Source organism: Rhopalosiphum padi, chromosome 2, assembly GCF_020882245.1.
Source record: "Rhopalosiphum padi isolate XX-2018 chromosome 2, ASM2088224v1, whole genome shotgun sequence".
NCBI lineage: Eukaryota > Metazoa > Arthropoda > Insecta > Hemiptera > Aphididae > Rhopalosiphum > Rhopalosiphum padi.
In genome coordinates, this window is record NC_083598.1 from 47,089 (window position 1) to 64,694 (window position 17,606).

At 27.4% G+C, this 17,606-nt stretch overlaps 1 protein-coding gene across 1 annotated transcript in view; it reads right to left on the reverse strand.

Annotated features, from left to right (window-relative positions):
* Window positions 1-1,643: 1,643 nt before the first annotated feature.
* Window positions 1,644-17,606, reverse strand: part of LOC132923027 (phosphoglucomutase) — a 29,805-nt gene continuing 13,842 nt past the window's right edge. The window contains exons 2-11 of the mRNA XM_060986818.1: window positions 7,578-8,375; window positions 5,689-5,851; window positions 5,484-5,602; window positions 5,266-5,422; window positions 4,855-5,045; window positions 4,155-4,309; window positions 3,980-4,090; window positions 3,597-3,921; window positions 3,314-3,472; window positions 1,644-2,748 (exon numbers count right to left, since the gene is read on the reverse strand). Of these exons, the coding sequence (XP_060842801.1) occupies window positions 2,683-2,748; window positions 3,314-3,472; window positions 3,597-3,921; window positions 3,980-4,090; window positions 4,155-4,309; window positions 4,855-5,045; window positions 5,266-5,422; window positions 5,484-5,602; window positions 5,689-5,851; window positions 7,578-7,814 (1,683 nt within the window). The 5' untranslated portion in view covers window positions 7,815-8,375 and the 3' untranslated portion in view covers window positions 1,644-2,682. The remainder of the gene's footprint in view (window positions 2,749-3,313; window positions 3,473-3,596; window positions 3,922-3,979; window positions 4,091-4,154; window positions 4,310-4,854; window positions 5,046-5,265; window positions 5,423-5,483; window positions 5,603-5,688; window positions 5,852-7,577; window positions 8,376-17,606) is intronic.

Genomic DNA, 17,606 nt, shown 5'->3' on the forward strand with positions numbered 1-17,606 from the left:
ACACATTATTGTAGAACCAATACATTCATCACTCTGTTCAGAATCTAAAATCTAAATTGTGAAAAAGAAAATTTTATTTGCAAAAACCAGTCACTAGACAATTATATTTATCAAGTATATAATATATAAAGTATTACAAAAACGTCAAAAACAACAAACAGTTAGATAGTTAGAATGAATATTACATCAAACCCATGAAAAATAATATTAAAATACAAAACTTAAGACATAAATATGGTTATTTTCTATCTTTAATTATAAATTGAATTCAATTATATCTCAATAAGACTAACATATGTAGCAATAATGAATAATACAAATAGTTATGTATTCTAAGTACCTACAGGCTACAACATAAATAACTAGGCAATGGATAAAAACTAATTAATAATTATTAAGAACTAAGAAGTAAAAATGAGAATTTATTAATATTTCATGTATATAATATGTTGTAAATATATTATATATTTATATTTTTAATATTTTATCTCCATAAGATATTTTTATTAGTTAACATGATATATGATAATCAATAGTTAAGAATATACATATTAAGTATTTACTAATGAATTTTTCAGTAACTACATTCAAAGTATAGTTTTATAATTTATAATATTAAATTATTAAATATTTTAAACAATTTAAATTATAATATACATAAAAAACAATCTATGTTCTTGTAGATAAATTACAATAAAATATAATCCTAATGAAAAAAAAATGTGTTTTACATGTGAGTGCTTATCTTAAAATATTAACAACATTAGTTACACATAAATAGCTGTTTTAATTTATTATCATTTATATAGTTATATTAATTTAGTGTTAAACAAATACATTTTATTTTTATTTATGTTAAATAAAATATCTTTTTAGATAGATATCAACTGAAATCTGTTGTGAAGTATCAAGTAAATATCTAGGGACTTAAATTAATTGTTGTACAATAATTTGAAACATACTCACATAAATGCAGGTATATTATAAATTGAACAAATTGTTAACTACTAAAACTATCAATTAAATAGCGCAGACACAGTATATAGAGTTTGACTTCAAAATAAGTTAACAAGTTGTCAGCACTCTATTAGTATTATCTTAGACCAGCGGTTCCCAAACTTTCTTAGTCTCAGAGCCTTTTTTTAATTAGAAATTTCTCATGGAGCCTCCAAGAAATAATTAATGTTAATTTTTATCTACCTGTGTTCTGTGTAAATTTTTTTTGGTATTACGAAAGCCGAACGGAGCCTTTGTTAAGCCATTGCAGAGCACAGTTTGGGAACTGCTGTCTTAGATCTACCGAACATAGCAAATTTTCATTTAACAGAATCAATCTTATATAGTTAACTTTAATATTTGGAAGAATTGTTCAGGTTCTAGTATAAAACTTAAAGTTAAGAAAATCGTTGCGTTAGTATCTTGGAATTTTTTTTATGTTATTTCAATTATATGATATACTTATGAGTATATTTAAATTGTAGCAGTTTGAAATATAATTGAAATATTACAAAAAAGCCAATATACAAATACAAGTTTGACTTAATATAAGTACACTTAAATATTAAAGTTAACAATACAATGTTAAGCGCAAATTTGCAATGTTAAACGTGGACTAGAGAGAGAAAACAAATAGTACTCCTAGATCCTTTTAAATAAAAAATAATACAAATTTATTTATTTAAACTAAGTGGTTACACATATTCACATATCACAATTATACTATTACGATATTTAATTTATACAGTACATAGCATATTATAATTTTAAAATACGCTATATATAATATACAACTAAAACACATTTAAAATTTATAATAGAATAATATTAATAATTATAATTTATAACATTAATCGAGTCAACATTTAAAATCCCATCGGGCAAATTAGACTCCACAAGCTATTGGCAGTATCAACTGGTTAAAGAGTTTTAATTACCCTTTACGGATCAAAAACAACATCAACAAAAACTTTCAAAGGTAACCCCACCTAATATTTTTAAGTTTTAGAGTAAGATTAAACTTACAAATTAATAACTGATTTAAACAAATTCTTAAGACTTAGTTCGAAATACAGCTGTACATAATTATAGCTGTATTGAAATATTGTAAAAACAAATTAAAATACCAAAATAATATAATTTACATAATGTGGTAATTATAAATGAATCAGATATGGTGAAGTATTGATGATTCAAGTTTTTCATGCTGAACTTGGTCTATAGATTTATTTGTATAAAAAACTAATAACAAAATACAATAAGAATCATAACAAGACTTAATAAAAGAAAACAACATGATAAAATTTTATGTTTAAGTTTAAAAAAAAAATATTGAGAAGGAGAAGGATTTTTAAAACTTTTATTCATCAAAATTATCATTGTTTTTAACAATAATATAATTAAATTTTATTAACATTCTTTCAAATAAATAATAATTTTATAAATAATATGTAAATATGTATATATATATATATATACCTTTAATAAATATAATGTATTTTTATTAAGTATTTATTATTTATAATTAGTTAAAATATAAATTACTTTAATCATATTATTATTTAACGGATAACTACTATATTTAAACATTAACTAATTAATTGTTATAATATGAAAAAATCACAACATTTTAACAACAAACATTTTTGAAGAAAACTAAATTTTGAATAAAGAAACTCAGGATCCTTACGTAATCACAGTTGGAGAAGTACGTCCAGTAAATTGCACCAATTTAGAAATCTCCAATGCTATCTGTAATTTAAACATGTCTTTAGTCAATAATATATATAATTTGTTTTCAATAAAAAAATAATTTTAAGAACTTTACAATTTCAGATCATTTAAAGAACTATTAATCTGTCTTAGATCATTTTCATTTTAGTCACTTTAATTATTTAACATTTGTTAATATTATTAAAAAGAATAAAAATTAATATATAGTTAGTTCATTCCATATACTGTCGATTATTACCTTTACAAACAGTACCAGTATACATATTATATAACTTTTAGTTTTTACAATATTATTTTTTAAGTTTACACAATTTATGTTTATTATTTATTTAATGGATTTACATTACAATTTTCTTTCCCATCTCAAAAAATATTGATTATAGTAACCCGTGTCCCAACCAAAAGGCAATCGAATTTGTACATCCCCCACTTATTTGACATAATGTCGTCATAGCCGCCGTCAGTTTGTATGTGCGAAATGTGGGTTCCTTCTCTCGTGGCGCGGAGTATAGTATCATAGTTGTTAACTTTTATAAAATTTATAACTTTCCTTATTACTCTATATTGGTTTAATACTACATACTTGAACAAGAGGATTAAGAGCCACTTGAGCATCTTCTAAAATATTTGAGGTTGGTGGTTCATATGATTCAGCATATAAACGAATAGTAGCACCACTGCTGCCAGTACCACTTAATCGAAATACAAACCTGGATCCATCTTCAAATAACACTCTTATACCCTGTTTATAAATCAGACAAATAAACCAATCAATCATAATATTTTATTTTGATTTTTTTTATTAGTATATATAATTAAATTTATCTCTGCAAATTATCATTAATGTTTTTTACAAACTTATTTACCTGTTTTTTAGTGACACTATTATCAATCGGATCACAATATTCAAAATTATCAGCTTGCTTGAATACATAAATCTTTGAACCATAAATAAATTTCTGACCCTTAATTGCAGGATCAGTAACTTTTTTTTCCAAATCTGACATAAGTTGGTTAGATGGTTCAGATTCACAATTTTCATAGTCATATCTAGTGAAGTAATTACGTCCAAAAGTTTTCCAATGATTAGTAAGTATAGTTTCTACAGACTCTCCAGTATTGGCTAACACTGATAACCATGCCAAGACAGCCCATATTCCATCTTTTTCACGAATATGATCAGAACCAGTTCTACAAATAAAATGTAAAACAATTATTGTGAATAAACATAAGAATATCTCAATATTACCCGAAGCTTTCTTCACCACAAAGTGACAAACGACCTGCATCCATCAAATTTCCAAAAAATTTCCAGCCTGTAGGTACTTCAAAAAGTTCTTTTCCTAGCTTTGCAGCCACCCTACAATATATTTTTAAAATTATGTAAAAAAATATTTTTGAAGAGATAATAGAAAATATTTTACCTATCCACAGCTGCACCTGTTGGCATACTTCTAGCAAACCCTCTGACACCATTCACTTTAAAGTAAGGGATACATTCTAGATTATTTGCTAAAACAGCTAACGAATCACTTGGGTTGATGAAAAATGCTTTTTTACCAAGAATCATATTACGATCCTAAAATCAAATCAGACAAATTAAAATTAAAAAATAAAAATATAATATATATAGTTATAAGTATTTTACTGTTTTTTTTTTATATGAATGCCTAAGCTCCAAATCCCAAGTTTACCACAATATATTTTCTAGGTTTCAAAGATTTAATCATAGAACCCTTTTGTTAGGTTAAAATTAAACAATTTCACTTAATTATCTTCTAATTTTATTATAATCAGAATTTAGTAGTTCACAAATTTAGATTATGATCTATAACATTCAATATACTTTGATTATTGTTTCTTGTTTATTAAAACATATTAATCTTCAAATTAACTGACTACAATAGAGTTTAAACAAGTTTTCTTATTTGGATCGGCATTGGTTTTAAATTAGAAAGTTACTCAGTAAAATAATATTAACTTTTAAACTTGAAAAAATACCTAGATTGATTCGATAAACGTCTTGGTTAAAGTTCAGATTAATTTAAAATGTAAATACTAATTTGTTCTGTTAGTTCATAGAATGAATTTTAAATTATCATATTATGTTGTACAAAAACTTACACCATCTCCATCAAAAGCGGCACCAAGATCATACTCCCCTTCCTGTAATGCTTTTACAAGGCCAAAAGCATAAGTAAGATTAGGGTCTGGATGAATTCCACCAAAGTCGGTTAAAGGTACCACATTGATGGCATTATTAGATGGTGCACATAATTCTTCAATAAAAATCTTCTTTACATAAGGTCCAGTAACTAAAATCATGAGTATTTTTAGTTTTTTATTAGATAAATTGTTACTTCATTTTTTATTTTAAATTTTTTATTGAAATAAATTACAAATCTAAATTTGGTTAGGTCAAATCATTTATAGATCAGATAAAATTTCAACTATAAAAATATAATGAAATTATACTAAAATATAATAAATCAATTTGATTGAAATCATGCCAATTAACATGTTTAATGTTTTTACCTCCATTCATTGAATCAATAAGAATATTAAAAGGTGCTTTATTATTGGACCCTTGAATTAACTTGCGAATAACATCAAAATCAAAAATGCTTTTCATCAACTGAAGATAATCCACAACGGAGTCAATGACTTCTACTTCAAATTCTTTACCACTAACCTAAAAATAACATTTTTATTTCTTATTTTTAAGATTATAAATGGGGTGTAAAAATAAATACTTTGAAAAATTGTAAACCACAATATTCTATTGAACATTTCAAATCTGGTACAATACTATAAGAAGTGATACTTTTAGTAAGCTCGTAAATGGCATTTGTAACAGATTCTGGAGCAGGACCTTTAAAAAAGAAAAAAATTAATATCAGTATTAAATAATTAGTATGGTTTATTGTAAAATTTGTTCTACCAGAAATTAGAACTCACCTCCATTGGCTGTGTTGTACTTAATACCAAAATCATTGTTAGGACCTCCTGGGTTATGACTAGCTGTAAGTACTATACCTCCGGTTGCTTTATATTTTCGAATGATGCAGGATACAGCTGGAGTTGATAAAATTCCTTTGTGTCCTACAATTAATTTTTTTACCTGGAAATTATACAAAAATAAAATTTTAAACAGATAATTTAAATAGTAAACAAACTTAGCACATAATTACTACAAAACTACTAAAATTCTCCATTTTCATATTTAGGAGCATTATCAAATAATTGCCTATATCAAGTATTATTTATAGATTATACAAAACTCATTAATTATTATTTATTTTAAAAGACAATGTGAAGCCAATGGTTTTTAAATATCTATTTGCTTACTATTTATTTTGTATTTATGACTATTTAATGTGAACTTCAACCATTTATTTACATAGTTAATAATTTATCACTGTATAAATATTAAGATTAAAAATGTATACAACAAATACATTAATTAATAACTTGACTTATCGATAAACAAATTGTATAGCTATTATTAATATTGCCAATTCACCTACAATATTTATTACAAAATTTATTAAAATATTTTTTCAAAAATAATCAATACAAATATAAGAATGTATGTTTTTTAGTACTGGTTTGATCACCGTTATATGAAAGGACAGTTAGAAGCCATGAGCTTTTTATAATATATCCAACTACTAAAAAGTATCTTATAAGACTAAACATTGCATGATTTTATAGAAACACATTGGAAATTATTTTAACGGGGGTATTTGATCGTACCTAAGGGCTAAAAGTCATGTGGGTATCTTGTAATCTAAATTATTATTATACAATATATCGAATATAGACTTAAGTATCAACTTATTATAAAAAATAGTATTATTATTTTACGTATTATATAAAACTGACTATTGACGTATTATGAATTCGATCAGAAAAAATATAATAGAATCAATCGAAAATCATTTTTTTTTTTGTTCGCGACGACGTATTATATCTATAGTATATGTATATCATAAATTATTATCATTACCGCCATTTACCGGCATTAATAAGGAGGGGGAAGGTTATATTATGTTGTATTGTTAAATTATAATATTTATCTTTACATATATATATGGGAGAGAAATAGAGATAAAGAGATAACACGATGTAATTTATTCATAGCACAAAGCTCTGCTGATATACGTGTATTACGTTATTAGGTGCGAGTCTTATCGTGTAATTAAGTAATATTACAAAAAAAGAATATTGAATAATACTAATTCAAACTCTGTATGTTTTGGCTGTTCTGGGTTTGATATTGATACTATACAATTATTTGAAAAACTTGGACCCCTACGTCAAAACACTGATGACTTACCTACTATATATATAAGTAAATAATAAAATAGTTTAAGTAAAGTATTAATTATTAATACACTTATATTAAATAAGAATTGAGAGTACATTTTCAAATATCAACTATCGAGTATAGCTAGTTATAGTATTTAATAATACTAATTAGTGTATTGATATTATTATAAAGACACCCGTGCATCATAACTATATTTTTATGTAAGTAAATGACACAAACTTTTAAAAATATAAATTTCAAAAAATCCGTAATAACCAAAAAACAGTGTCGAAAAAAATAAACAGTTTACCGTGTGGATTTCACGGAAAGGGAAAAATAAAATGTATATCATTCAATGGTATCTGGGTGCTTCGGTTACGCGAAAAGGTTTTGAAATCACACCGGTTCAACGGTGTAGAATGTAGATATGTTTGAAAAACGATATTAAAAAAAAAAAAATTGCAACGGCGCTATTGAATTTCAAAACACCTGACATAAATTAAATTATATAATATTCAGAAGTCACGTCACATACCCCGTTAGCAGCAGCGATTTTAATTATCACGTCCACGGCTTCAGCGCAAAAGAACCGACCGTCGCCGCCGACCACTAAGGTGCTACCAGCCGCCGTCGGTTGGACGGCGCCGAGCACAGCCTGCACAAAGTTTTCCGTGTAGTTGGGCTGCTGAAATACTTTGACAGCCTTGCGCAAGCCGCTGGTTCCTGGCTTTTGGCCTTCATACGGCGTTGTTTTTATTACCACCGGTTCCATGGTGAAACGAAATACGAGCTAATACCGATGCACTCAAATGGGGATGAAGTGATCGGTCGTATTCGGTAACGAGGAGACGACGAAAGCGGACTGCGGAGCGACAACTAATGAACTAACAAGTAACAACAGAACTGTGAACGTTCTGAACGTGATATTTTGTCGACTTCTCTTCCGAAGCGCGGCACGCGCACGCCGCCGTCCCGTCAGCTGATCGATGCCTGTGGCGGTGGAAGGGGTAGATTCAAGGTTGTCGGTGACGTCTTTTTTTAACAACAATATCGCCTTTTGCTTTGTATACTGTATTTAATAATTATTGTTGTTGACGTTGTTGTTGTTGTTGACGACAGTCGATTATCAGATTGTACATTTGTACAACGTACAACAGGACTATTTTCTACTTATACAACTTATTATATAACTGTATAAGTTGTACTTTTTAAACGCACATTTCTACAATAATACTCAATTTGGTTTTCTCCAAAAGCCAGAGTGCCCAGAGTTCAACCCTCAATTTAGTAAAAAGTTACGAATTGAGTACTTCCGTTGATTAAACATTTTCTCCTGAAATCCATAAGAACTTGTCATGAGTGAAAAATTAAATTTGATTCGGAACAAACCACATTGAGATCAATCTACTCATAAGCGTATATTTAATAAATTAAAACTTATGATTCAAATATAACATATTTTCTCTTTGATATCGTATAATTTAATATCATCATTCCTTAAAGACTGAGACCACGAAACTATACGAAACAAAATCAGAAATGCAGGTTAAGTGCGCGATGGAAATGGGCATGTGGCATGTCTCATCAAGGGCGTCCTCATCAGAGGCAAGAGGGGCACTTGCCCCCTTACAATAAACATAATAATTTACTATAAATAAAATGTAAGTATGAAATGTATAAAAAAATCTTCATTTATTTTTTTAATTAATTTTGCCCCCCCCCTCCCCTAAAAAAAATTCTGGAGACGCCCGTGGTCTTATAAATACGGTCTTACAAGTTACCGTTTACTGTTTAATACTTTAATGACAATTATTCTTCTATCTTATGAAATCCACGCGTCTCGGGATTTCTCATGCTCTTGCTTCACGACACTCCGAGACGAGCGTTGAAAGCAATATTTCAATAATAGCGCCATGAAATATGAAAATTAAATGATTATTGACAGCAAACGGTAAGAGACAAAATCACGTGTACCATGCTCGTAATACCATTGATTATAATACCTACGTCCTACCTACGTATATAATGATAAAATAACAATACTACAATAATTGATTTAAATATATATGATTTGTATATTTAATCAATGATAATATAGACTATATAGTCTATAATGGTGAATAATACTTAAAATACAACAATGTATTTGACACTTATGGCTTATAACAGTTGCAACATTTAACGGAATTTTTTCATGTATCACCGACGATATAAAGTTTACGAGGTTCACGTTCATGTCCCATGTATAGGTATTGTTTCAATGTCATTTTTATTTCTATTTATATATATAAGCTTAATAATATCACGTGTATAGCAGTCATGTTATTAATTCCTTTCCCTAGATGGCTAGATCTAACATCTGAAATTTGTGATGATAATACTATATCATATAGTACAATATGTTTTAACATTCTAGTATTAAAATGTGAATAAATTAACATCAATTTGATATATCATAGCATTAATTATTGGACTAGATATCTCGAAGGTCGAATTAGGATGAAAACAAAGTTTGATGTTTCCACTTTCCGTCAGAAATAGGTAATTATCAAATGGACGAAAACTATTGATGAATGCATGATTGTTTGTTATTATTTTTGAGATTAGGTATTAAATTATTATTCTAATGACTAATGAGCAATGACTTATTAGTTACCTATTGCCAATTTATCTTGAAATTAATTTTATATTAAATGTATTAGCTAATCATTTTATCTACACTTGAATAATATAATCAATAAATTATATCACATATTAATAAATAAATTAAGCAAATGAATAAATGATCCAACCTAACCTAACACAATATGGCTTGTTATTCTAAAATAGTAAAATACTAAAATGTATATTAATCATCAAATGAAGAGCATACTACTTGCGTCCGAAATTATTATCAGTAGGTGAGTTGTGTCCCGCAAAAAAAAGATTCAAAAAGGCCATAAGCCTATTTGCGTCCCGGTATACCTTTTTTTATGACCTAAATGCGTCCCGAAATATCGATATAATCGATATAAAAATGTACATTGATGATACAATTTTAATTTATAATAATAATAATATAAAAATTCATGTTTTACATTTTGTCATAATAATCAAAATAATAATAATTGCAATAATAATAATATAAAAATCACGATTAAAGATATATATCTTTATTTATATATCTTTATATATATCTTTAATTATATATATATATGTGTATATCTTTAATCGTGATAAAAATGCATGTTATAATAAATTATCAGTTCAATTCAATCGGAATAATAATAATAATAATACAATTCAAATATATTATAATATAATAAAAAATAATAAAAAAAATCATATGTTATGATAATAATTTTTAATAATAATATATGTAGTAATAATAAATAGTCATGCCATATATACGTTATATTGATTGAAATTTAAATGAAACGTTAATTATAAAATTTAATGGTGAAATTTTGTTTTTTTTTTAAACTTTCAATTTGTTTATTTAAGTACCTATTCTAATTTTAAATGTTTTTTTTTCTATAATCTTTCTTTTTAGTATTAACGCTATTAATTAAGACATATGTATTAATCTGGAATGATTTTAAGACGTCAATGAATTGGAAAATATGTGGATGATTAGAGTAAAAATATGAATTAAATTTCGAGTGAAAAGCTTCACATGCATTTGTTGTTCTTTGTATACTATTTGAACATTCAGACCAAACATGAGGAGGGAATTTAGAATTTTCAGAAATATAGTTATCTAATATATAGTCTGTAAATTCTTCACAACCAGTTGGAGCAATGGCCATAAGCTCAAACACAAACACATCACTCACCATTTCAGGAGATAAAAAAGGTAGTCCAAATAAGCTCTTTAAAAATTTACCGATTTCTGTAGAAGTTTTGAGATCATTAGTTAAACCTATAACTTGAATTTTTCGCCACCTATAGAAATTACGTATTAATTAATTATTAAAGTAGAATTTTATTTATTATTACTAGTTTAAAGTATATAACCTATCATAGATAAATTGTATCTACATTGTAAGTAAGTAACGCACGCACTCACACACATGTATACAGTACAATTTATGAACTATCGATTTTAATGATTTTAGAAGATAATATCGATAATAATTATATGGCTGACTTGCGTCCCCAAAACGGGACACAATTTACTGGTCACATTTACTACCTGAAAAATATATCTTTTTTTGGGACGCAAGTAACATGCAGCCATCAAATGTACAATATTGTACAAATAGGTACTTTAAAATGTTTATATTTAGGTAGGTACCTATATGGCTATATCTAATAACATTCTTTCGAATTCAAAATAAGTGAAGTATTAGGAATTTATCGTAGTTCTACCTTATGGCTTATAGTAGGTTATCTATCATATCATATAGGTATCTATCATATAATGAACAACCAGTCCTCGAATTGTGGGGGAAGGGTGCGCAGGGGGGCGGAGCATCTCTAATAATTTATTTTACGTACCCCAACAACAGTGCCGGATTTAGAACAAGTGCCGCCCCTACCTTAAGAAAAAATGTAGTATTTATTTCTAATAAATTTATTTGATTTTAAATTTTTAAAGAAATTAGGTCAGTATAGTCATTAATCATTATAAACATAACAAGTAATTATAAATTATATTAAACAATAAACCAATGTGTCAAATTCATGGATTTACTTTTATGTTTTTAAATATATATATTAAATATTATATAATATTAATTTACGCAGTTACATACATACATAGATTTTTTTCCATTTCTTACAAAATTTGCCACCCTAGGCCCGGGCCCAACGGACCTAGGCGTAAATCCGGCCATGCCAACAATATTTTTTCACTAGAACGAGGAGACGGCAAAAATGTAAAGTTGTATTCAAAATATAAGTAAGGTTGGAGGGTCTGGGTTTAAGTAATTGTGCACTTGGAACGCAGTTTTTAAATCGTTGGATTGAGATCCTCTACTTAAGTTTTCCTAATTCTAGTACTATCTATAGTGTCCCCACAACAGACAGCAACAAGGCTAGACATTAACGAATTAAAAAGTTAAAGTTAAGTAGTTAAGTTACATAACGAGTTACTTTTATTTTCAGAAGTAACTTCTAACTTAATGAGAAAACTCAGAATGATTTTAACATATTACCTCGTTCTTACCCGTATGTGTGTTGTCTCCGTTTTACACACGTACGTTATAGACCAGGGATGGGCAACTAAAAGTTATTAGAGGGCCAATTTTTAGAAAATTAAAATTTAGCGGGCTAGAGTATAGAGAGCAAAAAAAAAAGTCATTCAAAATATGCATTTTAATTTAGCATAGACGTAGAATAGAGTATAGACGATTGACTTTGAAATTGTAATATTGTATGATGTAATTTGAAAATGTAGCGCGAGCCAGATAAAAAACTAAAAAGGTTCGCGGGCCGCAGTTGCGCACCTCTAACATAGACGACGTGCGTTTATGTAGTCTAAGTAGAACTCACTCAATTTTGGTTCTAGAGTAAATATACCTATTGGCTATATACAATTAAAAGATGACAATATTTTAAAGAGCAAGACGCAGAGTTTATTTTTAAAAATTAAAATTTTGAAAAGGTAAAGGTTGTTTAAAAAATTTGAAATTTTCGCTAATTCTAAACGATTATAATGAACATTATATTGAGAATAATGGAAAAGACTCCGCGTCTTTCCCTCCGAAATATTGTCATATTTTATAATTTTATAATAAGTATATTTACAATTTACTATATAGAACCAAAATTGAGCGAGTTCTTCTCAGACCTAACGCGTTTTGTTTAAGTCGTACGTATGTAAGACACATGGGGTAGACGTCCTCTTAAGCAATAATAACATGATCGACTTTGAAATTATCCGCGTTCGACCGTTTGGCCGCCCCTGATATACATAATATGTATACAATACATAGTAATATAACGTTATATACTATATAGTATTCTTATAGGTTTATGGTAGTGTGGTCTAAGAATGTTAAGATATCGTACTATAATACAAAATTATTACTACACTAATAACATAAACATTTTTTCTTTAATAAACAAACAGTACCCATGTTCCCTGGTATCTAAATGGACCGTGGCAAGTCCTGAGTTCATGATGCATTTCACTGTACGTACAATGGTTATTGAACTGATTAGAAAGTATTGCGTTTCGCTGTATTACATGTACCAGTAAAATATGTATGGCTTCTTTCAAATTAAAATGTATATTTTTATATGTCGCAAATCGCAATACTTGCAATTATAATGAATTTCTAAATTGTTCGTTTCGTTTCATACAATATTTGTTACAAAAATATTAACAATGTATCCAAAAAATCACACGAATTATACGATTGGTTTTTACTCAAACCATAAAAGTAATACCTACCTAGTAAAATTAAATACATATTTTTAAATCAACAACTGCTCATAACTTATAGGGGGAAATAATGAATATAGAGGATAATATAAACTATAAAGTAATATATTATACTTGTTATTTCACTACATTCACTAAATAAAAAAAATATTTTTTCAAATCTGAGGAGAAAATTAAAAATTATCATTCATTTTTAAACTAAAGCCATACACCTACCTAAAATTTAAAGTAACAACTGAAACAAAAACATTTAAAAGAAATAAAGTATTTTTTTTAATATTTGCAAAATAAAATAGTAAAAATTGAATCCTAAATTATGCATAATTATTAACACCGCGACGGCGCGACCTATAGGTTCTGAAACACTGACTAGGGCATCTAGATCTATATTCTTCGTATACAAGGTTTTTATTGATATCAGGCCCGTGTGCAGGATTTCATAACGGGGGGTGTTTTGAAAAAAAAATGTATAAAATAGATACATCAATAATTAGCTAATAGTATTAAAACATATTTATATTTATTATTAATTTTGTAAGTACCTATATTTAAAAGTGTTTTTTTTAACAACACAATAAAATACAAATCATTTTTTTAATAAATTTACTCTACCAGGGACAGAAAAGAATTGATTTAGTGCTTGATTTATGTCCACGTTTATTTCACGATGTATATTCAATGATGCCAGTCCATTTAAGCGATATTCGCCCATTGTTGATCGTAGGTAATCGTTGTATTCACAGGCAAAACTGACATTATATGTAATATTTTATGTACATTTGGAACTGCATCTGCATTACAAATATCAAGAGCATCAAGGGCGTTTCGAATATTATTACCAACTAGTCGTCGTCGCCAAATTTCTACCTCACTTATCCAAATTTCTGGGGAATCGCCGTATAAAATTGAACTGTAGGTTTCAAACAACATTTTACAAGTAACTTTGTCTAAAGATTTAGTTTCATTAGGAAAAAGACATGAGAAGTTGGACAAAATATTTTGATGTTTGAGAAGCGATCTTGAAGATGAGTAATAAATAAATCATGATATGGTATGTAAATAATAATTTTATAATAATCTGCTACGGAGTCTGTTATAATGTTATAACGGTTAGTTTGACGTGATGCAAGTCTTGGTTTAGTCACAGGTATATTGTATTTCTTACAAATATCTTCTACAGTCACAAACATTTTGTTGAAGTTATCTGTAGAATATTGTCTTCTTTGCTCAAATTCGTGTCTTGCTGCATCTGCCAACTTAACAGCTTCAACCAAATCTTGATTTTCTGTTGGTAAAACTCTACTCAATGATAAAGCCAATGTATGTACTGAATGCAAAACGTGAATTGATACTTGAAACTCTAGGGTTTTTATTGCTGATAGGAGTTTAAAAGATCCGGATGTTGTTTTTGAATCTGTCCAAGTACTTGAAATGTTTTCTAAGGCGTCAATAACAGCTGGTTGTAAATCTATATAGGTTCCAATTGATTCATGCTGTTGTACTCACCTTGTTGCGCAGTATTTTTTAAGTTTTTTTCTTTTTTTGTAACAAAGTGTTATTATTTTGTATTGCATCATGAAGTTCAATTTGTCGTTTTTGTGTATTAAAGAAATTGTAAATAGATTGCCGATTGGACTGTACCAAGGCAGTTTCTAATTTCGGAGATACTACATGCGACACTAACTGCCAAGTTAAAACTATGGGCAGCACAGTGTGAGTAGATAGCTAAATGATACTTTTCTCTGATATATGCTTGAACTCCGTGAAATTCACCACTCATAGTACTAGCCCCGTCATACCCTTGTCCAAATAAATACACACAGTCAATTCCAGAATGTTCAAGAAAATTCAAAATTATTGTGCGACGTGGATGTTCTATACTTCTATTCATAAATTTTGTTGTCATTATATTTTGTCGATAACGGCAACGACGAAAGTCGATAAACAGCAAACGTGAAGATAACATAATATTATATTATAGTATTGTACTATATTATGTTATGCATTATTACAAATAAGATTATAAAATATTACATATAAGTAATAGATCAAAAATGAAAAACACGATTTTTTCAGTTACGGAGGGGGGTCGAACCCTGAACCCTCCCCTTGCGCACGGGCCTGATTGATATTTTGATTTTTAAGTGAGTTATAGTTATGTAAAATATTAAGACTATAAAATACTACGAACTTACTTTAAAATTAAAATATCAATAAAAGCTTTGTATACGAAAAACATACAATGATATATCATTGAATTCAAATTTAACAGACCTATAATAGAGAATTAGAGATCAACTCGACATGTAATGTACAGCAGGCACGCGGTACCTTTTTTAAAAATTACAATAAATTAATAGATTTTTTTTTTCAAATAATTCAATAATAATTTTGAATGATACATATTGTTTTCAAGTGTAGTCAATAATATACATTTTTAAAATAAATTCATTGCCAATTATAAGTACACATTTTTACTTCAAATAATAATCAATCACACTTTTTTTTCAAAACAACTGAATCTTTATTACGGTTAAATGCAACTATTTTTGTATATTCATAACACGTTAATTTTTGTTTTTAATTTTAAGTTTTTTTTATCTGATTTAACTTGTGAATTTTTTGGGCATTGAAAGGAGCGTAAAAAGATTCACAATTATTTGTGATTTTAGATAAATTTGTATTACAACTATTAAAATGTTAAAAAGATTATATACTAATTGATTATTATTATCATATAAAATTACTATACAACACAAATAAATTTGGAACAAATGGATGGTCGGAAAAAACGTACCTTTTTATTTTGGCACAAATAAACTGTTTCTATAAAAGTAGTTATTTTTTTTGCACTGCAAATGGACGAAGTCCGTAAAATCAATACATTCATCGCTCCGATTAGATGAGGTTAAAAAAATAAATACATATAAATTACATAAGTTACATAAATACACGGTTTAGATAAATTCCTTAATATAGATAAATAGAACAATAGTCTCAACAAGAATGAATTACAATTTGTTTGCATTGAATAGTTTAGTAAAAAAAAAAATGTCACCGTATTTATATCATACATATATTGGTACAAATTATACTTATATATAGCATCCAACATTATTTAAATATAAAAATACACATATACACAGGCCTGTCGATAGGGGGGAGGTAGGATTCCTTCCGGGCACGAACGTTTTAAGGGACCCAAAAGAGGCACCGTAATTAATTATTTAATTCTAACAATTTTTTTTGCTTATTTACAAATTTTAGCTGACGGTATGTTAATCAAATGATAAAATAATATCAAATCTCTGTAGTGGCTCCTGGTACCATCACTAATAAGGGCCTTAAGCATTTTTCTCCCGGGCCTGAACTTTTCTCTCTATACGGCTCTGCATATGCATGTATTAATTTATTATGTATTAACTGTTAATATAATAATATACATATATGTGTATATTATATTATAAATAAATATAACGTATATTATCTATTATAATATACTAACTATGTAATATTTAGGTTATATAAAAAAAATAAAACCTACTTTAGTAATAATAAAATTATAGATAAGACATAATTTTAAATGTGGTATATACGCATATACATGTATTTATTGTATTATATAAATCCATCTTATGTTACTCTAGTGCTAATCTAGTACACTCAGATTATATAGAAAATTATTTTAGTGAAATTCAAGTAGTAAACTGACTCAAGAGTTTCAAAAAAATAATATTAATTATATAGTAGTGTTATTTTTAAAACGTTTTTACAAGAAATGTATAACAGGAGTTAATATATAACATGTATATTATATATTTTTATAGTACACTATATATTATATATATTTTTATTATTATAATATAGCTAATTTTTGTAGGTTAATCAGTAGTAAGTTAAGACTACAATATTATATAGCATAAGACATTCTTGCTGTGAAAATTGTTTAACTTATACATTTTTAACAAAATGTTTTAAATTATTATTATGAACACGGTCGACGAATGATAATCGATGGAATTTGGAATCAGATTTGGCACCGTTATCTTTAATAATCAATATATAGGTACGATGGTTTATAAAAAATAACTAACAAGTTAATATATTTTATATTAAATAGGACATAAAAGTCACGTAGACACAGAAAATTACATCGCATCAGAATCATTTGCATTAGTTGCAATGATCACAAAT